This window comes from Erythrolamprus reginae, chromosome 4 (assembly GCF_031021105.1).
Source record: "Erythrolamprus reginae isolate rEryReg1 chromosome 4, rEryReg1.hap1, whole genome shotgun sequence".
Lineage (NCBI taxonomy): Eukaryota > Metazoa > Chordata > Lepidosauria > Squamata > Dipsadidae > Erythrolamprus > Erythrolamprus reginae.
The window spans coordinates 16,732,505-16,757,779 of record NC_091953.1 but is presented as its reverse complement, the minus strand read 5'-3'; the positions used below and the strand labels follow the sequence as shown (position 1 = coordinate 16,757,779).

Below are 25,275 nucleotides of genomic sequence, written 5' to 3'. Positions count from 1 at the left end.
CAAGCGTGGGTTTCTCCTGGTTCAGACTAGATCGGCTGAACTGCTAGTAACCCGCTGGCAACATCAAGCAAAAATACACTGAAATCTCACAAGGGGATGTGCGGCGTGAGAAATTTCAGCATTTTTTGTGCTTCCATGCATGCGCAGAAGCAAAAAAAAACCCACCAAAATCTCAGGCATGGATCCATCCCCTCACAAGATTTCCCCCAAAAAATGACATTGGAAGAGAGGGAGGAGGAGAGAAAAAGAATTGCTGGAGTTTGGAAAGAAGTCAAGCAAACATTTCCCAAAGTATTGGAGACAATTTTTACATTGCATGGAACTTATTTCCATATAGAAACATAGAAACATAGAAGACTGACGGCAGAAAAAGACCTCATGGTCCATCTAGTCTGCCCTTTTACTATTTCCTGTATTTTATCTTACAATGGATATATGTTTATCCCAGGCATGTTTAAATTCAGTTACTGTGGATTTCCCAACCACGTCTGCTGGAAGTTTGTTCCAAGGATCTACTACTCTTTCAGTAAAATAATATTTTCTCATGTTGCCTTTGATCTTTCCCCCAACTAACTTCAGATTGTGTCCCCTTGTTCTTGTGTTCACTTTCCTGTTAAAAACACTTCCCTCCTGAACCCTATTTAACCCTTTAACATATTTAAATGTTTCGATCATGTCCCCCCTTTTCCTTCTGTCCTCCAGACTATACAGATTGAGTTCATTAAGTCTTTCCTGATACATTTTATGCTTAAGACCTTCCACCATTCTTGTAGCCCGTCTTTGGACCCGTTCAATTTTGTCAATATCTTTTTGTAGGTGAGGTCTCCAGAACTGAACACAGTATTCCAAATGTGATCTCACCAGCGCTCTATATAAGGGGATCACAATCTCCCTCTTCCTGCTTGTTATACCTCTAGCTATGCAGCCAAGCATCCTACTTGCCTTTCCTACCGCCCGACCACACTGCTCACACATTTTGAGACTGTAATATGCTTCATATTACTCAACAAAGGCATTTTATTAAAACAAAATAGGGCTGCAAATTATTTTCCTTAGAAAAGGGCATTTTTAGCGTCAGCAACTGCTGTTGAACAACTAATGTAATCTCTTAACCACAGGCATGGAGTTTTTGTTAAACATAGTGATAGGCAGATTTTTGACCTAGAATAGGAAGGTTGCACCGTAGATAAATGAGTGACAAGTCAAATTCCTAGATGTGTCTCCTATAAAAACTAATCCCAACTTAAAGTATTTGTTAATGTACTTCAGCTGTTGTGTGAAGATGAACATCTTTATTGCCTCTGTTTTCTTCTTCTGGATACCTGCTGTCAGTTTACCTTTCCCGCTTCCCTACAAAATTACAGTAGGTCCTACGCCGGAGACAGTAAGCAACTTATTTTTAAAAAGATATAATTTTTATTGAAATATATACATTAAAAAGACACAAAAGAAAAGAAAAAAACCCTTAAACACAACATACAAACTAACATTAACATACACACAAAAAAGGGCCATTTAGATTAAAATATTCTCATCCATTAAACACTTTGTCTCAAAAGTCTTTCTTACAGCTATTTCAGTCGGCAAAAGGAAAATTACTCTGGTTATTTAATTTATATACATATTTGTTATGCTTTCTACTGTTTTAAAGTTTTAAGCAACTTCTTAACCGAGGTACAGTATCTGTCTGTTTTCCCCACACTGTTTTTCGTGTCCTATAATTTTTTTAATCTTTTTTCATATATTCCCTTTTATTTCTAGAGTTATCTGGACACCTACTACGGTCAAGGAGCAGTTTGGAAAAGAAGTTCAGCATCTTTGCTTAACAAACTGAAATACATGCAGTCTTTTTTTAACTTGGGAGGAAATGGGCAAATGACCTCAGAAACTTTTGAATTAATGAAACAACCTCGATGCGGCGTGCCTGATATGGCAGGTTATCATTTTTTCCCCAGGAAAATTAAGTGGCCGGTGTTGAATTTAACATACAGGTAAAATGAACTTGTTTAACTTCATATTATTTTCCCTTCATTGTGTTTGTACTAGACCACTTTGGAAAATATTGTTTCTGTGGTCCATATGAGTGGGGTTTCTTTGCCTTTGTTTTCAGCATTTTCTGATATTCGGAAAAATTGAATTTTAAAAACCATGATGCTGTTGAAATGACAGAAAGACCATCACTTATAGTAGTGAAAATTTGTGTGGAGTGGTTCGAGTCTAAATCACTCTTACCGAGACACACCCAGTGATCAATGTGATTTGAGAATAACAGTCCCAGAGAGCAGCACCGAGACAAAAACATTTTAAATATCATTTTATTATTATTCCAGTACAGTGGTACCTCTACCTAAGAACGCCTCTACTTACGAACTTTTCTAGATAAGAACCGGGTGTTCAAGATTTTTTTTTGCCTCTTCTCAAGAACCATTTTCCACTTACAAACCCGAGCCTCTGAAACTGTAACTGAAAAAGGCAGGGAGAAGCCTGCATGGGGCCTCTCTAGGAATCTCCTGGGAGGAAACAGGACCGGAAAAGGCAAGGAGAAGCCTCCTTGGGGCCTCTCAAGGAATCTCCTGGGAGGAATTTCCCCAATTGCACGCATTATTTGCTTGTACATTGATTCCTATGGGAAAAATTGCTTCTTCTTACAAACTTTTCTACTTAAAAATTTGGTCACGGAACAAATTAAGCTCGTAAGTAGAGGTACCACTGTATTATGCTGATCTTGGCCTGATTTTTTTTCTATTGAGTTAATGCATTTCAAAGGTTGAAACCACTTACAATGTTTGTGTATTTGCATTGTTCAGAAGTTGAAACAAAGGTAAATCAATCTACACAGTGCATTGATCTCTCTTGTTCAATTAAATTAGTTCTATTTTGATTTAGATCAACATGGTGAGATTAATTTTTTTCAAGAAAAATACATTATGGAGCAGTGATGGCAAACCTATGGCATGCGTGTCACAGGTGGCATATGGAGCCATATCTGAGGGCACGAGAGGCATTGCCCTATGTCAGCTCCAGCATGCATGTGTGTGCTGGCCAGCTGATTTTTGGCTGTTTTCACTTTCTCCAGGCTTCACGAAAGCCTCCTACAGCCGGGAATGGCGAAAAACAACCCAGTGGGCCTGCTGGAAGTCTGGAGGCTTCAGTGAGGCCTGTGCGCGTGCGTGGAGTGGGCACTGTGGGAGGCTGTCTGCATGCACAGAGGGGCAGCGTGGATATTGTGCGCATGCTTGGGGAAGGGCATTGCATTATGGGTGTGGGCCAGGAGCAAGCTACCATTCCCAGCCCTACCGAAACGGGCCAGGAGCATGCCACCCACTTCCCCCCCCCCCGCACGCGTGCCCCACGATTTCTGGGTTTTTTGCTTCTGTACATGTGCAGAAGTGAAAAAACCAGGAAATGGGCAAACAAGTAAGTGGCCGCTCGCCACTGTGCAGAAGCTGAATCTCACGTGAGCGCGATTTCTGGGTTCTTTTCCCTTCTGCGCTTGGGCAGAAATGGGCAAACAAGTAAGTGCCAGTTCACCGCTGCCCACCGCTGTTTGCCCCCCCACCGCCCGCTTGCTGCCTTTGGTCTCGCTCGCCTCTTGCTCTTGGGGTGAACATCAGCAGCGCGGGTGGTGGTGGGAGCTGGCATGAGAGATGAGCGAGAGGCAAACGAGGTGAATGGCGGCAAGCGGGCATTGGAGGGCAAATGGCGGTGGGCAGCGGTGAGCGGGCACTTACTTGTTTGCCCATTTCTCTGTGGGCGGTGGGGGGAGTCGGTGTGAAAAGCAAGCGAGGGGTGAACAGCAGGGGAAGGCGGCGCTTGTGGCAGGGCGGGGCAGGGCAGGCGTAGGTCCGGGGAAGCACCGGTGGTACGTGCACGAATGTGCACGCTTGTGCATGCCTGGCATCGCCACCGGAGCTAGGTTATGCGGTGCATGGCTGCCACCAGAACTGCGTTCCCTCCCCTTTAGGCTGGGGCCCACCATATCTCACACGTGCATACCCTTTTGGCACCCGAGCCAAAAAAGGTTCGCCATCTCTGTTATACAGAATGAATAAAAATTTAATGTTCCAAATATATTTCTGATCATACATCTGCTATACATCTGCACACATGCACATATATTGTTTACTTGGTGTCCTAGTATGATTTATGTTGATTGATTATTTAGTATCCATGACTATCACCAACTGTTGTATCTAACGTTTTATGATAAATGTATTTTTTACAATGACTATGATAATAATAATAATAATTATTATTTATTAGATTTGTATGCTGCCCCTCTCTACAGATTCGGGGCAGCTCACAGCATGCAATATAAAACAGTGAATACAAAGACAAATCTAATTAATTAAAAACTAAAATACCTGATATATTAAAAATCAATCAAACAAATTCAAATTGCAGCCATACATCACATGTATTGGCCAGGGGATCTAGATCTAATTGCTCCAAGCCTGGTGACATTAGTGAGTCTTAAGACTCTTGTGAAAGGCGAGGAGGGTGGGAGCAATGCGAATCTCTAGGGGGAGTTGATTCCAGAGAGCCGGGGCCCCATAGAAAAGGCTCTTCCCCTTGGCCCTGCCAAACGATATTGTCTACACTAATCATAATGATATATCACTATCATTGTATGTACACTGAGAGCTTATTTAATTTAATATTAATTTAATTTATTAGATTTGTATGCCGCCCCTCTTGTGGATTCGGAATTTGCGCAGGAAACAAATTCATTGTTTGTCTAATCACACTTGGCCAAAAAAGAATTCTAATTCTAATAAAGGAAATGTTTGTAAGTTATAATTTGTTATAATAGCTAAGGTGTTGTACATGGATCAAGGAGAACTAAGTTAGTTCTCTCAATGTAACACTGAGTTACATTGTGCCAGAAATTCACAGCCCAAGGTATTTTGTGTGATTGTTATGGAAACAACATGTAAACCTCTATGTGTAAAATATAGAATGGGAGGAATATGTCTGAGCAGCAGCACAGGTGAGAAGAATCTGGGTGTATTGGTAGATCACATATTAAACATGAGTCGACAGGGTGAAGCAGCTGCAAAAAAGGCAAACACAATCCTAGAATGTATCAAGAGGAGCATAGAATCTCGCTCACATGATATAATTATTCCTCTCTACAGTACTTTGGTACGACCACACTTGGAATACTGTGTTCAGTTCTGGGGGGCCCAATTTTAAAAGGACATTGATAAACTAGGGCAAGTTCAAAGGAGAGTTACAAGGATGGTGAGTGGTCTGGAAACCATGTCCTATGAGGAACAGTTAAAGGATCTAGGGATGTTTAGTCTGCAAAGGAGAAGACTGAGAGGAGACTTGATAGCTGTCTACAAATATCTGAAGGGCTATCATAGAGCAGAGGGATCAGCATTGTTCTCATAAGCACATGGAAAGACTAGAAACAATGGAATGAAACTTTAAGGGAGTAGATTTAGATTAGATATCAGAAAAAACTTTCTAACGGTAAGGGTGATAAAGCCACAGGAGGTGGTGAGCTCGCCTTCACTTGAGGTCTTTAAACAGAGACTGGACAGTCATCTTTCTGGGATGGTTTAGTGAATCCTGCATTGAGCAGGGGGTTGGACTTGATGACCCTGGAGGTCCCTTCCATGTCTATGATTCTATGATTCTATGATTCTATGATTCTATGATTCTATGATTCTATGATTCTATGATTCTATGATTCTATGATTCTATGATTCTATGATTCTATGATTCTATGATTCTATGATTCTATGATTCTATGATTGATTCTATGATTCTATGATTGATTCTATGATTCTATGATTCTATGATTCTATGATTCTATGATTCTATGATTCTATGATTCTATGATTCTATGATTCTATGATTCTATGATTCTATGATTCTATGATTCTATGATTCTATGATTCTATGATTCTATGATTCTATGATTCTATGATTCTATGATTCTATGATTAAACCATCTTGAGTATTTAATGATGATTGGCATTTGTGATATGAACAGAATTGTGAACCATACCCTGGATCTGACCCGGGAAGAAGTGGACCAAGCAATACATGAAGCTTTTCAAGTATGGAGTGATGTCACCCCACTTCATTTCACCAGGATCTTTAATGACACTGCTGACATTATGATCTCTTTCGAATCCAAAGGTGATGTGAGAGCCAAGTTTTATGCTATGTTGTCATGTTTATTCTAAAATTTGCTACACCACTTAGATAATTACCAATTATTTGGGGTTGCTTATTTTATAGAGCATGGAGACTTTGTACCTTTTGATGGACCGTTGGGACAACTTGCTCATGCTTTCCCTCCGGGTGACAATATTGGAGGGGATGTCCACTTCGATGAGGATGAAACATGGACTAATGATTCGAGTGGTAATTGTAGATTTATTTCTATGACTCTGAACAGTAATGGGCTGCTGTCCCCATGGGGGACAGGAAGTGGAGGTAGTACGTTTATCCACTATTTATTGAATACTTATTTTTCTTATTGTCCTTTCTTCTCTAGTACCTTAGTATGATCTTTAATTACTTTTAAAATAGGAAATAATTAAATAGTATGTTTTTACCCATAAACGCTTTAATCATTATCTAGAACTGAACTTTTATAGCAATTAAAGAAAAGTAGCCTACTTGCCTAATTTGTTATCATACTGAAACTAGTGGGTTCAGTACAAAACTTTAAAATATTACTGTGTTCCTGAACAAACAATGCTGTCTATCATTTGTCCTTTTTGTGGCTATTCAAATAATGTGACTTAATCAACTGAAAAAGAGTCCAAGCACCTATTTGAAAACTTATCTTATTTATTTATTAATAGAGTTGAAAGGGACCGTTAGGTCATCGAGTCCAACCCCCTGCCTGAGCAGGAAACCCTACAGCACCCGAGCCAAATGGAAGTCCAATCTCCTCTTGAAGGTGTCCAGAGTTGGGGAGTTCACCACCTCCCCTGGCAGGCAGTTCCATTGGTTGATCGCTCTGACCGTCAGGAAGTTCTTCCTTATTTCCAGGTTGAATCTCTCCTTGGTCAGCTTCCAACCATTGTTCCTCATCCGGCCCTCTGGTGCCCTGGGGAATAAAGAGACCCCCTCCTCACCGTGGCAACCCCTCAAGTATCTGTAAACTGCTATCATGTCCCCTCTAGACCTTCTTTTTTCTAGGCTGTCCATGCCCAGTTCTCTCAATCTCTCTTCGTAAGTCTTGGTTTCGAGTCCCCTAATCATTTTGGTTGCTCTTTTTTGCACCTTCTCCAGAGTTTCGATGTCTTTTTTGTAGTGAGGTGACCAAAATTGGATGCAGTACTCCAGGTGGGGTCTGACCAGGGCATAGTAGAGTGGTATTAGTACTTTCCTGGTCTTGGAGCGTATTCCTCTGTTGATGCAGCTTAGGATTGAGTTGGCTTTTTTGGCTGCTGCTGCACATTGCTGACTCATGTTTAGTTGATTGTCCACCAAGACTCCAAGATCTCTTTCGCAGTCACTACTGCTGAGTGGGGTATCTCCCAGGCTGTATGTATGTCTAGGGTTCTTTTTGCCGAGGTGGAGGACTCTGCATTTGTCGGTGTTGAACCTCATCTTGGTCGGTAAGCCACTCCCACCCAGCCACATGACCTTTAAGCCACCCTCCTGGTCACATGATTGTCAAGCCACTCCCACCTAGTCACATGGCCGGCAAGCTACTCCTACTTTGTCACATGACCATCAAGCCACACTTACAAAATAGGTCACACCCACAGTGTGGCAGTAAAAATTTTGGCAGCCGTCACTGCTCCAGAAGTACTACCTTGCCTATATAAATCCATAAACCTATCAATTAACTGGATTAATATGATGCTCTGATCATAAGTCTATTTCTCAAATCATGTTACTATTTGAAAATGAAAGATACAATTTTTGTATGCTATTTTCTCTAAAATGTATAGTACACTTCTCCGCCTTCTTCCAAATGCATCTACTTTTACATGCAAGCTTTTAACAAAGAAATAAACTTATTCCTCTTAAAGTACGATCCTTTAAGATAACCTCCATTCACCTTAAAATATGAAGGAAAGTATTGTATTTTTCGGAGTATAAGACACACTTTTTTCCTCCCTAAAAGAGGCTGAAAATTTGGATGCACCTTATATTCTGAATGTAGCCTTTACCAATCTTTTTTCAGCCCTAACAAGGTGCTAAGGAGTGAAGCAATCCCCTTTGCCTGTTTTTCTCATTATGCTTGGCTGCACAACTAGAGGTATAACAAGCAGGAAGAGGGAGATTGTGATTCCGCTATATAGAGCGCTGGTGAGACCACATTTGGAATACTGTGTTCAGTTCTGGAGACCTCACCTACAAAAAGACATTGACAAAATTGAACGGGTCCAAAGACAGGCTACAAGAATGGTGGAAGGTCTTAAGCATAAAACATATCAGGAAAGACTTAATGAACTCAATCTGTATAGTCTGGAGGACAGAAGGAAAAGGGGGGACATGATCGAAACATTTAAATATGTTAAAGGGTTAAATAAGGTTCAGGAGGGAAGTGTTTTTAATAGGAAAGTGTACACAAGAACAAGGGGACACAATCTGAAGTTAGTTGGGGGAAAAGATCAAAAGCAACATGAGAAAATATTATTTTACTGAAAGAGTAGTAGATGCTTGGAACAAACTTCCAGCAGACGTGGTTGGTAAATCCACATTAACTGAATTTAAACATGCCTGGGATAAACATATATCCATCCTAACATAAAAAATACAGGAAATAGTATAAGGGCAGACTAGATGGATCATGAGGTCTTTCTCTGCCGTCAGTCTTCTATGTTTCTATCTCTAAGAGAGAAAGAGAAGTGAAGTATTTTAGAAACTGTTTTTTATCCCCAACCAGGGGATAAAAAGCAAGCATGCTTGCTGAAAACCAGCAAACTAATGTACTGAAGCCTAAAGACTTGCCAGATAAATAATTCATATGCAGATTATTTTCCCCTATTTTTCTCCCCAGAAACTAAGGTTTGTTTTATACTCTGGTGCATCTTATACTCTGAAAAATACAGTAAATGACTGGATAAACTTGACTGTGAAGTTTAGTCAGACATAAAAATAATGATGGGAGAGATAACCTTGTTTCTAGAACTGTTTGTGGGCTGGTTAGAATATACTACTCTATATGTTTGGGTTCCAAAAGGCATCCTGATGCTCTATTGCTAATCTGATGGCTTTCTGCTCCTTCCAGATTTCAATTTATTTATGGTTGCAGCCCATGAGTTTGGCCATTCACTGGGGCTACAACACTCCAGTGATCCTAAAGCTTTGATGTACCCTCTTTACATTTACCGTGGTGTGAAGGACTTTGTTCTCCCTGAAGATGATGTAGAAGGCATCCAAGCTCTTTATGGTACTTATATGTTTATTCATTCTAAAATGGATAATGAAGTAGAGTGTGCAAATTCAAAGGAGTGCTTTGCCATAATGAAGCTACCCTTCCAACAGCACCCATTGCTGTGTGCTGTAACAAAACAGGATAGTCTGTATATTGCAAACATGAGCATAGTTGCACCAGTTATGGCAACCAAACTGTACATGTAATACATATTATAGCAACCAAACTGTATGTATAATACATATGTAGACGTGCTGTTCATTGTGGGGTTTTGTTGATCCTTTCTTTGTGCTTCAGCAAAATGAAGTGGCCTTGCTCTGCCCACTGCTGTTAGTTAATTATTGGCAGATAGTAGATTGGGAGAATGATGGGCATTATACAAGTACAGTGGTACCTCTACTTAAGAACGCCTCAACTTAAGAACTTTTCTAGATAAGAACCGGGTGCTCAAGATTTTTTTGCCTCTACTTAAGAACCATTTTCTATGGGACCGCCTTCTGCTGCACAAATCCCAGTGGCCAATTAGGTCCCACAGAGTCGGCCTTCTCCGGGTCTCCCGTCAACTAAACAATGTCGTCTGGCGGGACCCAGGGGAAGAGCCTTCTCTGTGGTGGCCCCGGCCCTCTGGAATCAACTTCCCCAGAGATTCAAACTGCCCCCCCCTCCTCACCTTCCGCAATACTCTGAAAACTCATCTATGTCGCCAGGCATGGGGTAATTGATCTATCCCTTGGCTAGTAAGATTTACGTATGGTTATGACTGAGTAGTATTGTTTGATTTTTAATGATAGGGGGGTTTTAGCCATAGTTTTAATTATTAGATTTGTTGTATATTGTTTATTGTTGCTGTGAGCCCCCCCCCCCGAGTCTTCAGAGAGGGGCAGCAAACAAATCTAATTAATAACAACAACAACAACTATTATTATTATTATTATTATTATTATTATTATTATTATTATTATTAAGAACCCGAGCCTGGAAAGATTTCCCAGGAAATCTGAGAGCAGCATGAAGGCCCAGCCAGTTTCCTGCCATTCCCCCTTTAATCCCGGCCATCTCAGACTTTTCTGGGCTGCCAGAGGAGCCTTTCGGTGGCGCTTAAGGAGGCTTTGGCAGCCCAGAGCGAACGGAGCATTTTCCTTTCTCTGGGCTCTTGGAGAGGGAATAAACCACTTTGCTGTGGTGACTCCCTTGTGCTGCCTCCCATACACCCGGTGCGAGGTTGCCTCCTGGAGCGTCTGGACACAGAAAGGCAAAAGGGGGCGTTCACCTCACGGTCTTCCTTCGGCAGCGACTGTCCTCCTCCTCTTCTTCCTCCTCCTCCTCCCACCCAAATTCCGAGCTTTTATTTCTTTCCTAATGGGTTTGCACACATTATTTGCTTTTACATTGATTCCTATGGGAAAAATTGCTTCTACTTACAAACTTTTCTACTTAAGAACCTGCTCACGGAACGAATTAAGTTCTTAAGTAGAGGGACCACTGTACTGTGAAATGAATTCTAAATACTGTACATTCAAGACAAAGGATAACATGAATGATTCTCAACAATTTCAGGTCCCAAAAACAGGACAAGCAGTGCTAGACGTGCACAGAGGTGTGATCCAAATTTCTCAGCAGATGCTGTTGCAAATATACATGGTGATAAAATCATATTCAAGGACAGGTAAGATGGTGGTAAAAGAGTCTACCCATTCTTCTGAGCATATTCGTTAGCGTTACAAATAACTAATGATCATTAAATAATAACAAGGGATACAATGAGAGCTTCAGCAATGGGTTGTAAATTTGAGGCTATATTAATCTCATATATTTGCCCCTCCAAGCAGCAGATCCCTCCTCTCCATGTCTCTGAATTATTCCAATAACCTACCCAGAAGTGAAAGACTACCAAAATTTTTACAACCACACTGTGGGCATGGCTTATGCAGGACGCCCTGCATGTTCTTTCAATATCTTTCAGTGCAAATTGGGTGCTCTGGGGTGGAGCTCCATTTTTGCTACCCCACTGTGCCCCCCTACCCGTCCGAACAGCAACCCACCTCTGCTACCCAGGCTTCAGGCTCTGGGGAATCCATAGCATAATACCATGGTCTTTCAAGACTGAAGGATGCCAAGGCAATTGGCCCTTCTCTCTCCTTAAGTCCAATAAATTCCCAGAAAGTTAAATATCCTTTATCTCTCTCCTTTTGCAGTCTCCCTCTCTCTGTGTGTCTGTCTCTCTCTCTCCCGCTCCCTCTCTCCTCCCCTCCTCTCTGTGAGCTGAGATATCTTATCGCAAGCCTCTCTGTCTCTGTCTCTCTGTGTCTCTGTCTCTGATTCTCTCCCTCTCTAATAGTTTTAGGTTGGAAGGATGCGACAAAATGGACATTACAAAATTGGTACCGGTACATGGTAGAACGCATTCAGTTTGAAATTATGGATATAAAAATAAGAGCCGAGGTGGTGCAGCAGGTAGAGTGCAGTACTGCAGGCCACTATAGCTGACTGTAGATCTGAAGGTCAGCGGTTCAAATCTCATCACCGGCTCAGGGTTGACTCAGCATTCCATCCTTCCGAGGTGGGTAAAATGAGGAGCTGGATTGTGGGGGCAATATGCTGGCTGTATTAAAAAGTGCTATTGCTAACATATAGTAAGCCGCCCTGAATTTAAGGCGAAGGAAGGCATAAAAAAATCAATCAAACAAACAAACTACTACCAGTTCACCCGAACCAGTCTAAACAGGCTGAATACCACCTCTGGTTAGCATAAAGATGTACATTTTATATTGGAGCAAGGGCTGCAATAGCTGTTGTGGATTTTACCCTGCAAGGAAGAGCAAGGACACTTGGTTTTTAACAAAAAAAAACCTAGGAAAAGAAGTTTAAATGAATTAAATGATTTTACTGCTAAATCTCTACTGTCACTTTCCCATCTTTTCCCAAGCACACCCCATTTACAAGTATGGTACTTAGCATACATATTTACAAGGTTTACTATACATGAAGTTATGTGAGCAAATAAATAAATAAATAGTATTTCATACCAGAGGAAGCAGCCGGATCAAGCAAAGATAAGAGACACAGTATAGTGTGTTAGTGCTCTTAGCAATGGACCGCAGAAGATGGAAAAATATTTAATTTGTCAGCTTTTTAAGACAGACCAGACCAAAAAATAGATTCTACAGGAAATAAAAACTACTTTTATTTAGATTGGCTATTGTAACATACTCATGTAAGTGTGATTGTGGTTACCCTCGTCCCTTTTTTATATTCATGCAATTTAGCTGGGTGTCTGAACCTCCCTCATTTGTACTTAAGCAATGTTTCCTTTTTTTGTTCCTCCGGTAATATATCTTTCCCTTCTTCCTCTCTCCTCTCTGGGTCATCCTCCGTATTCCCTACATCTGTCATTTATTTATTTATTATTTATTTATTTATTGGATTTGTATGCCGCCCCTCTCTGTAGACTCGGGGTGGCTAACAACAGTAACAAAAACAGCATGTAAATCCAATACTAAAACAAATAAAAAACCCTTATTGTAAAACCAAACATCCATCCATACAAACAAACATACCATACATGAATTGTAAAGGCCTAGGGGGAAAGAATATCTCAGTTCCCCCATGCCTGACGGCAGAGGTGGGTTTTAAGGAGCTTACGAAAGGCAAGGAGGGTGGGGGCAATTCTAATCTCTGGGGGGAGTTGGTCCCAGAGGGCCGGGGCCACCACAGAGAAGGCTTTTCCTCTGGGCCCCGCCAAGTGACATTGTTTTGTTGACGGGACCCGGAGGAGGCCCACTCTGTGGGACCTAACCGGTGGCTGGGATTCGTGCGGCAGAAGGCGGTCTCGTAGATACCCTGGTCCGGTGTCATGAAGGGCTTTATAGGTGATGACCAACACTTTGAATTGTGACTGGAAACTGATCGGCAACCAATGCAGACTGCGGAGTGTTGGTGTTACATGGGCATTTTTGGGAAAGCCCATGATTGCTCATACAACAGATTTGCATTGTTGTTCAGAATAACTGAATTTAAACATGCCTGGGATAAACATATATCCATCGTAAGATAAAATACAGGAAATAGTATAAGGGCAGACTAGATGGATCATGAGGTCTTTTTCTGCTGTCAATCTTCTATGTTTCTAAGTAATCTGTTTTCAAATTTTAACCAGCTGTCTGCAATAATAATAATTTTGCTCTTCTCCCATCTATTTCAAGCCTCTTTTCCCATGAAATAAATCACTATATGTTGTTTCTATAAACATGAAATATTGTAGCTCAATGAATGCCCAATTGCAGACTTTGATTTCTGTTGATGATTTGGGGACATACCCAATAATGGGCAGCCAAAATTTTTACTGCCACACTGTGGGTGTGGCTTATTTTGTGGGTGTGGCTTGATGGTCATGTGGCTGAGTAGGAGTGGCTTGCGTGCCATGTGACCAGGTGGGAGTGGCTTGACCTATCATCATCATTCAAGTGAACTGTTATTGGCGCACGATGCCTTTTCATCTCAGCTGTGGGCAGAGTGAGGGCTTCGCGAGGGGAAAAAGCCCACAGCCCAGATTCCTTCAGCGCAGCACGGCTCTCCTGGCTTTGGGGAGTGGCCGCATCAGTCTGGAGGGGAGCCGGGCAGGAGAGAGGGAAGTTCATCTGAGAAAGGAGGAAAGAGGAAAAAAGCGAGGAGCGCACAGCAGCAGGGAAAGAAAGGAGAGCCCAGCTGAGACCAGTAATCCAGAAAGTTACTGCCACCGGTCAGCTGGAGCTGTGCATGTAGTTTTATTTCCACCGGTGGAACTGGACACATCTAATACTATTCCACAATTTTTCTGCTTTTTTCACTTACTTAGATTTGTGTGGCATCATAATTATCAGATGATTGACGAAGATTGGATGATTATTGATTCTGTTTGGCCAGAACTTCCAAACTTCCAGGTTGATGCAGCTTATTATTCCCCAGAGAAGGACCTTCTCTTCCTATTCCGAGGTGAATGTTGCTTTGCTTTTCATCTGTGCTAGCTTCCCTTCTTCATTGTTTTATTGAGAAGGAGCAACACATGTTAATGTTATCCTTACTCATTTTGTTCAAGTGCTAATTTTCCCAACATGTACAATAATAGTTACTGATTAATGTTCATTTTGTAAAGCCTTAGTACTCTTTGCTTTCGTTTCCTTGCAGATGTTTTATTTGTTAAGATATTCATAACTGGGAGAGCCATGTTAACAAGGTCAGCCCATGAATAGGCATAGCAGCTATGTCAGCCAATGGGAGTTAAACACTTCTGAGTCTGTGCAGAGAATTGAAACTAAAACTGAAGCTTAAGACTGAGAGTGGCTCAGACCACTCTGTACTCTCAACCCACTCTGTGCTTGTCTGCTCTGCTAAAATGAAACTAACTCTCCTGCTTGTGTGTACTTGAAGAAATAATCGACTTGTGCTGTTGTATATATTTATATTATTATGTTTATAAAGAAGTTAATGAATCCAGCTGAATCAATCATCTGTGTGTGCTTTTGGAAATTGATATTTCTGTAACAAACTCTAATATTATTGCCCAGCTAGGTAATATCTTCAGTGCTAAAGACATTACTTACTCACTGTAAATAGTGAAATGTCTATAAAAAAACAAATAAGCGCAAAGAGCATTGACGACTCCATAGTTCAACCCTCAGCTAAAAACATTCTCTTTTATTAACATGCATATTAACATATACAATTAATATACATAATAATTTTAGGGGGGAGATAATTATTTATATTATGGCTTGTTGAACCTCATGGTACAAGATTATTGCTACTGTGCACAAATATTACTGAAGTGCACGATTGAGGGAGATTACAAAGATGATTCCATCTACTATAGGTTTTCGATCCCTCCTATGTGGGAAGAATAGAGGCTTATGAGTGTCAATTGAATGAATTACAATATTGCTAGAGCCTGACTAAATAGGTTTACAATTAATTTATCAGTATGCTCCAATTTTCTTTTCTGGCAAGTGCTCAAGTCAAAATGTAAAAAAAAAAAAGCACATTTGATATATTAATTTTAAACAAATCAGAATGAACTAAAATCAAAAATACTAAACCATTTACCAGTTGAAAGCTTAGCACAAAGATGCATTTTTCATATAAAAGAATGAGATCAAACATAATAATAATAATAATTATTATTATTATTATTATTATTTATTATTATTATTATTATTATTATTATTTATTGGATTTGTATGGCGCCCCTCTCCATAGACTCAGGGCGGCTAACAACAATAGTACAAAACATCATGTAAATCCAATACTAAAACTAATACTAAAACAATTTTTAAAAAACCTTATTTATAAAACCAAACATACATACAAACAAACAAACAAACAAACATACCATGCATAAATTGTAAAGGCCTAGGGGGAAAGAGTCTCTCAGTTCCCCCATGCCTGACGGCAGAGGTGGGTTTTAAGGCGCTTACCAAAGGCGATGAGGGTGGGGGCAATTCTAATCTCCGGGGGGAGTTGGTTCCAGAGGGCCGGGAACCAATTACAAGTTCCAGAGGGCCGGGAACCAATACCAACCGTATTGCAGAGATTTTCTCTCGTATACCTAGAAGATGTACTTTGACACTAGAGACTAGGGGTGTCAAACTCAAGGCCAATGGGCAGAATACACTCAACAATGTGGTCAGATCTGGTCCATGGGGGCCATCCTGGAAAATATAAGAGGCCATCATGTGTCACTTCTTCCCAGTTTACCCAATGCAAAGAGGAAACATGCTAGCAGCTTAGGAAGTGGCATCAAACTGGCCACACCCACCCAGCTGGCCACACCCATCCAGACAGCCACTCCTAACCAACCCTCCAAGGCCAACCACAACCCTGGTGCAGCCCTTAATGAAATTGAGTTTGACAACCCAAGTGTAGAGAGATGGTCCCTTGAATCACCAAACCCAAAGAGACTTAAAACATTAAAGGGAAGAACTAAGTTTTCTTGGTAATTAAATTAATTATTTTTATAGAAACATAGAAACATAGAAGACTGACGGCAGAAAAAGACCTCATGGTCCATCTAGTCTGCCCTTACACTATTTCCTGTATTTTATCTTACAATGGATATATGTTTATCCCAGGCATGTTTAAATTCAGTTACTGTGGATTTATCTACCACGTCTGCTGGAAGTTTGTTCCAAGGATCTACTACTCTTTCAGTAAAATAATATTTTCTCATGTTGCCTTTGATCTTTCCCCCAACTAACTTCAGATTGTGTCCCCTTGTTCTTCTGTTGACTTTCCTATTAAAAACACTTCCCTCCTGAACCTTATTTAACCCTTTAACATATTTAAATGTTTCGATCATGTCCCCCCTTTTCCTTCTGTCCTCCAGACTATACAGGTTGAGTTCATTAAGTCTTTCCTGATACGTTTTATGCTTAAGACCTTCCACCATTCTTGTAGCCCGTCTTTGGACCCGTTCAATTTTGTCAATATCTTTTTGTAGGTGAGGTCTCCAGAACTGAACACAGTACAGTAATACCTCATGATACGAACTTAATTGGTGCAAGGAGGAGGTTCGTAAGACGAAAGGTTCGTAAGACGAAACATTGTTTCCCATAGGAAACAATGTAAAGTCAATTAATCCGTGCAACCAAAGAAACCCCCGCAAAAAAACGGCTTTCGGCGACTGCTGGGAAGCCGCGCGGCTGTTTTAAAAGGTGACAGCCGGCCTGGGGGGCTTCCCAGCACCCCCCCATGCTGGTAAGCCCCCCAGGCCGACTGCGACCTTTTAAAACACCCGCGCCGCTTCGGAGCTGTCTCCTGAAGCCGAACGCTAAAGCCGAACTTCCGCGTTCGGCTTCGGGAGACAGCTGTGAAGCGGCGCGGGTGTTTTAAAAGGTCGCAGCTGGCCTGGGGGGCTTCCCAGCAACCTCCCGAACCGAACCCGGAGTTCAGCAAAATTTTGCCTCTTCTTACGAACTTTGTTCAAGTTACGAACCGGGGTTCGGGAGGCTTCTGGGAAGCCCTGCCGCCCGGCTGTCACCTTTTAAAACAGCCGCGCGGCTTCCCAGCAGTCTCCGAACGCCGGTTTGTAACTCGAAAAAAGTTCGTAAGAAGAGGCAAAATTTTGCTGAACCCCGGGTTCGTATCACGGGTTGTTCGTAAGATGAGGGGTTCGTATCTTGAGGTACCACTGTATTCCAAATGTGGTCTCACCAGCATTCTATATAGCGGGATCATAATCTCCCTCTTCCTGCTTGTTATACCTCTAGCTGTGCAGCCAAGCATCCTACTTGCTTTCCCTACCGCCTGACTGCACTGTTCACCCCTAAATCCTTTTCTTCTGAAGTTTTTGCTAACACAGAACTGCCAATGCAATACTCAGATTGTTGATTCCTTTTGCCCAAGTGCATTATTTTACATTTGGAAACATTAAACTGCAGTTTCCATTGCTTTGACCATTTATCTAGTAAAGCTAAATCATTTACCATATTACAGACGCCTTTATCATTTGCTTCCAAAAATTCTACAGGGAAGACGTACTGGGCTCTGAAGGACTATAAGATACTCAGTGGTTATCCTCAGAAACTATACAATCTTGGATTCCCAAGCTATGTTCAGAAGATAGATGCTGCTTTCTATGATGTGAAATCCAGGAAGACAAAATTTTTCACTAGAGACCAGTTATGGAGGTAGGTAATAAGTGGTTGAGGAAGTGGCTCATCTGAACCACTCTTACGTCCGCACTGTAATAAAACCAAATAAACATTTTCCAGAAACACTTTGAAAAACAGTTTTGAAACCCACAAAATACAGCTTCTCTAGCCTGATGGCATATCGTATTTATACAGTTACATATTAGTCATGATGCTGTGGTTAACATGGAGCTCAGTTCTCTCCTGGGACATTTGCAATGCGACATTACCTAAATTATCTAAATTGGCTACATTTTTTCTCCCTTTCTGCATTTTACACCAGGATGATCTGTTTTCAAATGCTCATGCAGGTTTTTTTTTTCTTTTGCTGTCAACAAGGTATGGATGCTATTCCATGATGTAGTTAGATGAAAGGCAAGCCATGGCAGCCTAAACCTTGTTTAATAATCCTAATACCACTGATCATAGCATACACCAGCAGAAGCTGTGTGAGTTGTACAGGATCTGTTGCTGATTGCTTGGTCCTTCTCTAATCATATTAAAATGAAAAATTAAAAAGCAAGTAGGATGCTTGGCTGCATAGCTAGAGGTATAACAAGCAGGAAGAGGGAGATTGTGATCCCCTTATATAGAGCGCTGGTGAGACCACATTTGGAATACTGTGTTCAGTTCTGGAGACCTCACCTACAAAAAGATATTGACAAAATTGAACGGGTCCAAAGACGGGCTACAAAAACGGTGGAAGGTCTTAAGCATAAAACGTATCAGGAAAGACTTAATGAACTCAATCTGTATAGTCTGGAGGACAGAAGGAAAAGGGGGGACATGATCGAAACATTTAAATATGTTAAAGGGTTAAATAAGGTTCGGGAGGGAAGTGTTTTTAATAGGAAAGTGAACACAAGAACAAAGGGACACAATATGAAGTTAGTTGGAGGAAAGATCAAAAGCAACGTGAGAAAATATTATTTCACTGAAAGAGTAGTAGATCCTTGGAACAAACCTCCAGCAGACGTGGTTGGTAAATCCACAGTAACTGAATTTAAACATGCCTGGGATAAACATATATCCATTGTAAGATAAAATACAGGAAATAGTATAAGGGCAGATTAGATGGACCATGAAGTCTTTTTCTGCCATCAGTCTTCTATGTTTCTATGTTTCTAAATATTCCACACACACACACAACCATGTTTTATTATACAGTATTCCCTTGACTTTTGCGGGGGATACATTCCAAGACCGCCAGCGAAAGTCAAATTTCCGCGAAGTGGAGATGCGGAAGTAATTACAGTATTTTTTGCTATGAACAGTATCGCAGGACATCCCCTAACACTTTAAACCCCTAAATTACAATTTCCCATTTTCTTAATACCCTTTAGATTATTACTCACCATTATTACTGGTACTCACTATTGAAGAAGATACTTAATGTTATGTTATGTTTTGTTTTGTTATGTTATGTTATGTTATGTTATGTTATATATACACACATACATACTGGTTGCCAAGCGGCTATATTTTGGATCTGTTGGAAAAGTCATTAGCACAAAAGTCATTTCTATTTGTATTTATTTCTTTTTATTAGTATTTTAACCTTTAGTATTTTAATTATAATTGATTTATTTTTTAACTAAACTATTGGGGGGGTGTTTTATTGATGGATAACTGGGATGGGCATAGGGTGTATGGAGCAAATGATTGGTATGGATGGGGCGGATGGGATGGGTGGGGTCATAGTATGGGTGAAATGAATGGGAGTGATGTAAATAATACACTTGGCCAACCTGGCGCTGGAGAGGCAGGAGGGGGAGGGGCGGCTATCTCTGGGGTGACAGAGGGTCAGGAAATCTCAGTGCTGCTGGGGAGAGGCAGATATGGCGGGAGCCACGGAGCTAGCCGTTCCAGGGGAAGGAGGGATCGTTGCTTAATAACGATCCCTTGTTCCGGCTCCGTGAGCTCAACCCAGAATACTGGTGATGAGTGTAAATCTGGCCCTGGGATCAGGTTGCTGCTACTCAATGCCAGGTCGGTGGTAAATAAAGCTCTCCTCATCCGGGATCTGATCCTGGATGAGGAGGCCGACCTGGCATGTGTAACTGAAACCTGGCTGGGCCCAGAGGGAGGAGTTCCTCTCTCTGAAATTTGCCCAGCCGGGTTTCAGATATGGCACGAACCTCGATCCCGGGGAAGGGGGGGAGGAGTGGCTATTATAGCCAGGGAGAGCCTTTGCCTGCGTAGACTCGTTGCTCCGGAGATTGCGGGTTGCGAGTCCCTCCTGGTGAAGTTGGACTTAGGGGTTCAGGTGGGCTTGTTTCTCACGTACCTGCCTCCCAGCTGCGTGGCACAAGCCCTGCCTGTGCTGCTTGAGGAGGTAGCCGGGCTGGCGGTGGGTTTCCCTAGACTTATTGTCTTGGGGGACCTCAACCTGCCGTCGCTCGGCGAATCCTCTGGACTGGCACAGGAGTTCATGGCCACCATGGCAGCCATGGACCTGACTCAAGTAGTTCAGGGTCCGACTCATGAGGGGGGGCACTCACCTGACATGGTATTCCTCTCTGAGCAACTGAGTAATGGTCTGAGACTAAGGGGCTTAGAAGTGTTGCCTTTGTCATGGTCAGACCATTTTCTACTGCGGCTTGACTTCCTGGCTCCAATCCTCCCCCGCAGGGAGGCGGAACCAATTAAGATGTTCCACCCCAGACGCCTGATGGATCCTGAAGGTTTTCAGAAGGCGCTTGGGGTTCTTCCAGATACACTCGTCCGCAGTCCGGCAGAGTCTCTGGCTGAGGCCTGGAACAAGGCTGCAGCGGAGGCCCTTGACCGAATTGCGCCGCTGTGACCTCTCCGTGGCGCTAGACCCCGTAGAGCTCCATGGTTCAACGAGGAGCTCCGGGAGTTGAAGCGCCAGAAGAGACGTCTAGAGAAGCGATGGAGGAAGAGTAAGTCCGAATCCGATCGAACACTTGTAAGAGCTTTTATTAAGACTTACAAAGTGGCGCTCAAGGCGGCAAGATGCGCGTATCATTCCGCCTTGATTGCATCAGCGGAATCCCGCCCGGCCGCTCTGTTTAGGGTGACCCGCTCCCTTCTTAATCAGGGGGGAGTTGGGGAGCCCTTACAGAGTAGTGCCGAGGACTTTAACACATTTTTTGCTGATAAAATCGCTCGGATCCGGGCCGATCTCGACTCCAATTGTAAAACAGAGTCGACTGACAACGAGTCAGTCGAGGTGACTGGGGCTAAACGTCTTTGTCCATCTGTCTGGGAGGAGTTTGACTTGGTGACACCTGATGAAGTGGACAAGGCCATTGGAGCTGTGAGTTCTGCCACCTGTTCACTGGACCCGTGTCCCTCTTGGTTGGTCTCGGCCAGTCGAGAGGTGACACGGAGCTGGGCCCAGGAGATTACCAACGCTTCCTTGGGGAGGGGAGTTTTTCCAACACTCTATAAAGAAGCGCTCGTGCGCCCCCTCCTCAAGAAGCCCTCCCTGGACCCAGCCGTACTTAATAACTACCGTCCAGTCTCCAACCTTCCCTTCATGGGGAAGGTTGTTGAGAAGGTGGTGGCACTCCAGCTCCAGCGGTCCTTGGAAGAAGCCGATTATCTAGGTCCCCAGCAGTCGGGTTTCAGGCCCGGTTACAGCACGGAAACTGCTTTGGTCGCGTTGATGGATGATCTCTGGCGGGCCCGGGACAGGGGCTTGTCCTCTGTCCTGGTGCTTCTTGACCTCTCAGCGGCTTTCGATACCATCGGCCATGGTATCCTTCTGCGCCGGCTGGAGGGGTTGGGAGTGGGAGGCACTGTTCTCCAGTGGTTCTCCTCCTACCTCTCCGGTCGGTCGCAGTCGGTGTTAGTGGGGGGTCAGAGGTCGACCTCTAGGTTTCTCCCTTGTGGGGTGCCTCAGGGGTCGGTCCTCTCCCCCCTGCTATTTAACATCTACATGAAACCGCTGGGTGAGATCATCCAAGGGCATGGGGTGAGGTATCATCAATACGCCGATGATACCCAGCTTTACATCTCCACCCCATGTCCAGTCAACGAAGCAGCGGAAGTGATGTGCCGGTGCCTGGATAAACTCAATCCAGACAAGACGGAGTGGCTGTGGGTCTTGCCTCCCAAGGACAATTCCATCTGTCCGTCCATTACCCTGGGGGGAGAAACATTGACCCCCTCAGAGAGGGTTCGCAACTTGGGCGTCCTCCTCGATCCACAGCTCACATTAGAGAAACATCTTTCAGCTGTGGCGAGGGGGGCGTTTGCCCAGGTTCGCCTGGTGCATCAGTTGCGACCCTATTTGGACCGGGAGTCACTGCTCACAGTCACTCATGCCCTCATCACCTCGAGGCTCGACTACTGTAACGCTCTCTACATGGGGCTACCTTTGAAAAGTGTTCGGAAACTTCAGATCGTGCAGAATGCAGCTGCGAGAGCAATCATGGGCTTTCCCAAATAGGCCCATGTTACACCAACACTCCGCAGTCTGCATTGGTTGCCGATCAGTTTCCGGTCACAATTCAAAGTGTTGGTTATGACCTATAAAGCCCTTCATGGCACCGGACCAGATTATCTCAGGAACCGCCTTCTGCCGCACGAATCCCAGTGGCCAGTTAGGTCCCACAGAGTGGGTCTTCTCCGGGTCCCGTCAACGAAACAATGCCACTTGGCGGGACCCAGGAGAAGAGCCTTCTCTGTGGCGGCCCCGGCCCTCTGGAACCAACTCCCCCCAGAGATTAGAACTGCCCCTACCCTCCTTGCCTTTCGTAAGCTACTCAAAACCCACCTCTGCCGCCAGGCATGGGGGAATTAAGACTTCCTCTCCCCCTAGGCTGATACAACTGTATGTATGGTATGTTTGTACGTATGCTGGTTTTATATATTAAGGGGTTTTAAGTTAGTTTTTAGTATTGGATTTTTACTGTACATTGTTCATGACTGTTGTTAGCCGCCCCGAGTTTTCGGAGAGGGGCGGCATATAAATCCAATAAATGAAATGAAATAAATGAAACACCAGTTGTAACTCACTTTTTCAGTGTCCTTGAGCTCCGGCCACCCGCTCGGATGCCACTATTTGGGTTCTTTTACCCTCTATGCATGCACAGAACAAAGAACCCAATTACACACGAGGGAGTTGTATGCCACAATCAGTCAACTAATTGAAGCAGCCCATGAGCCATGTAAATAAAGAAATAAATCAGCACCTTTAAACAGCTTGAGAATCAACCACAGAGCTTCCTAACATCAATGAAAAGGACTTTTCTATTTTCCTGGAAATTTCATGAGGGAATCTGCAAACAAATGTAAATAACAGTAGTTTTGGGCCAGACTGAGCAATGAGTAAGAAGTGAGGTTATAAGATTTGCGCGCTAAGCACAAGAGAGTTTGACGCAATAAAATGCTGCAAAATGTGGCTTATTGATTCAACTGCAGAGTTAGAACATACACAGAATTATTCTGCATAGGGAAGATTTTTTTAAAATTTCTTTATTTGGGAAATCTATATGGCTGCCCATTTCTGATACACAAGTCGGGGTAGGGGTTGTCTAACAATTAAAAACAAAATCAGGACGTACTATTTAAAAAGCAACATCAATAATAGTTACGATATCTCTCCTCCATTAATACCGAAGGCAAAGCTTTGATCCCTCTAAAGTGAATGCTGTTTGCATATTGTACAGAGGAAATTGGAAAACGTTGAAAGCACTGAGAACGAAGCCTTGGCAGAGTAAGATTGTTTCTGATCAGATAGTATAAATCTTTTGGCTTCAGTTCTCTCCCATTATGAGTTTCCCGGTTTCTTTCTAAGCCTCCTGCTAGTTTCTTATTATTATTCATTTTGGCCTACAGCTATGATGAGAGATTTCATTCTATGGAGCATGGCTATCCAAAACAAATTGTGGAAGAATTTCAAGGAATTATATATAAGGTGGATGCAGCATATCAGCAGAATGGTAAATATTTTACTGTGTGAAAGGGAAATTTTATTTGATGTGGATGCCGTATTGTTACCAAGGACACCTGAAAAGTCACAAAAATGTTTTCAACATAGAATTTCTCAGCCATATTCATTAAACATCCAGCTTGATCCTTCCTTCCTTCCTTCCTTCCTTCCTTCCTTCCTTCCTTCCTTCCTTCCCATCTCCCTCCCTCCCGCCCTCCTTCCCACCCTCCTTCCCACCCTCCTTCCCACCCTCCTTCCTTCCTTCCTTCCTTCCTTCCTTCCTTCCTTCCTTCCTTCCTTCCTTCCTTCCTTCCTTCCGCCAAATGGCCATAACTATGGATTGGTTATATGCATGCAAAATGCAGTCACATAGACAGGATGATATGAACTTAGAAACCAATTTATAAGTAGCTTTGGGGGAGTCCCTTGCTATGTGACTGTTTATAAGTCAAGGATTATCTGTACTCATATCTGTCTTAGTTCATTCTCTTCCTTTCAGACCCAACATCACCTAAAATTCTTGAAACCTCCATGAACAAGATGCCAATTATCTTTAGAACTACAGCCTCTAATTAATTTCTTTTCTTGCAGATTCCATTCATTTCTTCTGTGGCTCATTCCAACTTGAGTATAGCATTTCACACAAAGAAATCATCCACATGACACCCGCAAACTCTGTATTAGACTGTTAAACAACAAGGAATTTGATCAACTTGGAAGTAGGATCGACTGAAAGTATTGCAGATGGCATGGAGAAACCTGGAGAATGTTTACATGGATTCTGTCAGTTCTGTATGGATCAACCAATCCACGCCGTTGTTTTTTCTTTCCCTAATTGTGAAAACCAGAAAAGTGCTCTGTTTTTTCCCTTCAGTTGGAGAAATAGAACCTTGTTCAACATACATGTAAAATCCTTCGTAAAGTCTAACAGGGGAGTTTTATGTTTAGCATCTCGTTGAAGCAGAAATACAGATTAATCTTACGGAACATTTTCACTCACAAGTAACACTTTGAATTGCAGCCAGAATGCTTATTGGCAGCCAGTAACGGCCTGTAAAACAGATGTAAAGTATTTGTAGTGATGAATAATGAGCTATAATTAAAATGGATTTAAAACAGGATTAAGTAACCCAAGAGAGAAAGCTGCATTGTGATTGATGTAGAGAGTGCAACGCCACTAAGCATTTATTACTAAGTTTCTGATAATCTGGTATTTTCTTCCCTGCAAAAGAAACTTTTGTTTTTGCTTCTTCTGTAAAATAGCCTTGAACATTTATTTTGATTGTCTCTTTGTGGGGGTTTTTTTAAGGGTCTTTTATTGTTTGAGATAAAGAAAAGTGTTCCTTCTA

General features: G+C 42.5%; 1 protein-coding gene across 4 annotated transcripts; it reads left to right on the top strand.

Annotated features, from left to right (window-relative positions):
- The first annotated feature begins 1,219 nt into the window (after nucleotides 1–1,219).
- LOC139166311 (collagenase 3-like) lies at nucleotides 1,220–25,275 on the top strand. Of its 4 annotated transcripts, none has more exons than XM_070749677.1 (10): nucleotides 1,248–1,363; nucleotides 1,762–1,991; nucleotides 6,005–6,153; nucleotides 6,256–6,381; nucleotides 9,215–9,376; nucleotides 10,919–11,027; nucleotides 14,196–14,332; nucleotides 17,862–18,021; nucleotides 23,833–23,936; nucleotides 24,518–25,275. In XM_070749677.1, exons 1-10 carry the CDS (start codon nucleotides 1,259–1,261, stop codon nucleotides 24,616–24,618), a joined length of 1,383 nt encoding a protein of 460 aa, XP_070605778.1. In that variant the 5' UTR covers nucleotides 1,248–1,258; the 3' UTR covers nucleotides 24,619–25,275. The 4 variants fall into 4 exon arrangements, with proteins under 4 accessions (XP_070605781.1, XP_070605780.1, XP_070605778.1 ...); XM_070749676.1 differs by having other exon boundaries at nucleotides 1,248–1,384; XM_070749680.1 differs by lacking the exon at nucleotides 17,862–18,021 and having other exon boundaries at nucleotides 1,220–1,363.

What these genes read in the sequence shown, in the direction of transcription:
- LOC139166311 (XM_070749676.1), top strand. Translation starts at nt 1,259, where the DNA reads ATGTACTTCAGCTGTTGTGTGAAGATGAACATCTTTATTGCCTCTGTT. An exon ending in TAGGTCCTACGCCGGAGACA is followed by an intron (nt 1,385 to 1,761) that starts GTAAGCAACTTA and finishes TTTTATTTCTAG; the next exon opens with AGTTATCTGGACACCTACTA. An exon ending in AGGCATCCAAGCTCTTTATG is followed by an intron (nt 9,377 to 10,918) that starts GTACTTATATGT and finishes CAACAATTTCAG; the next exon opens with GTCCCAAAAACAGGACAAGC.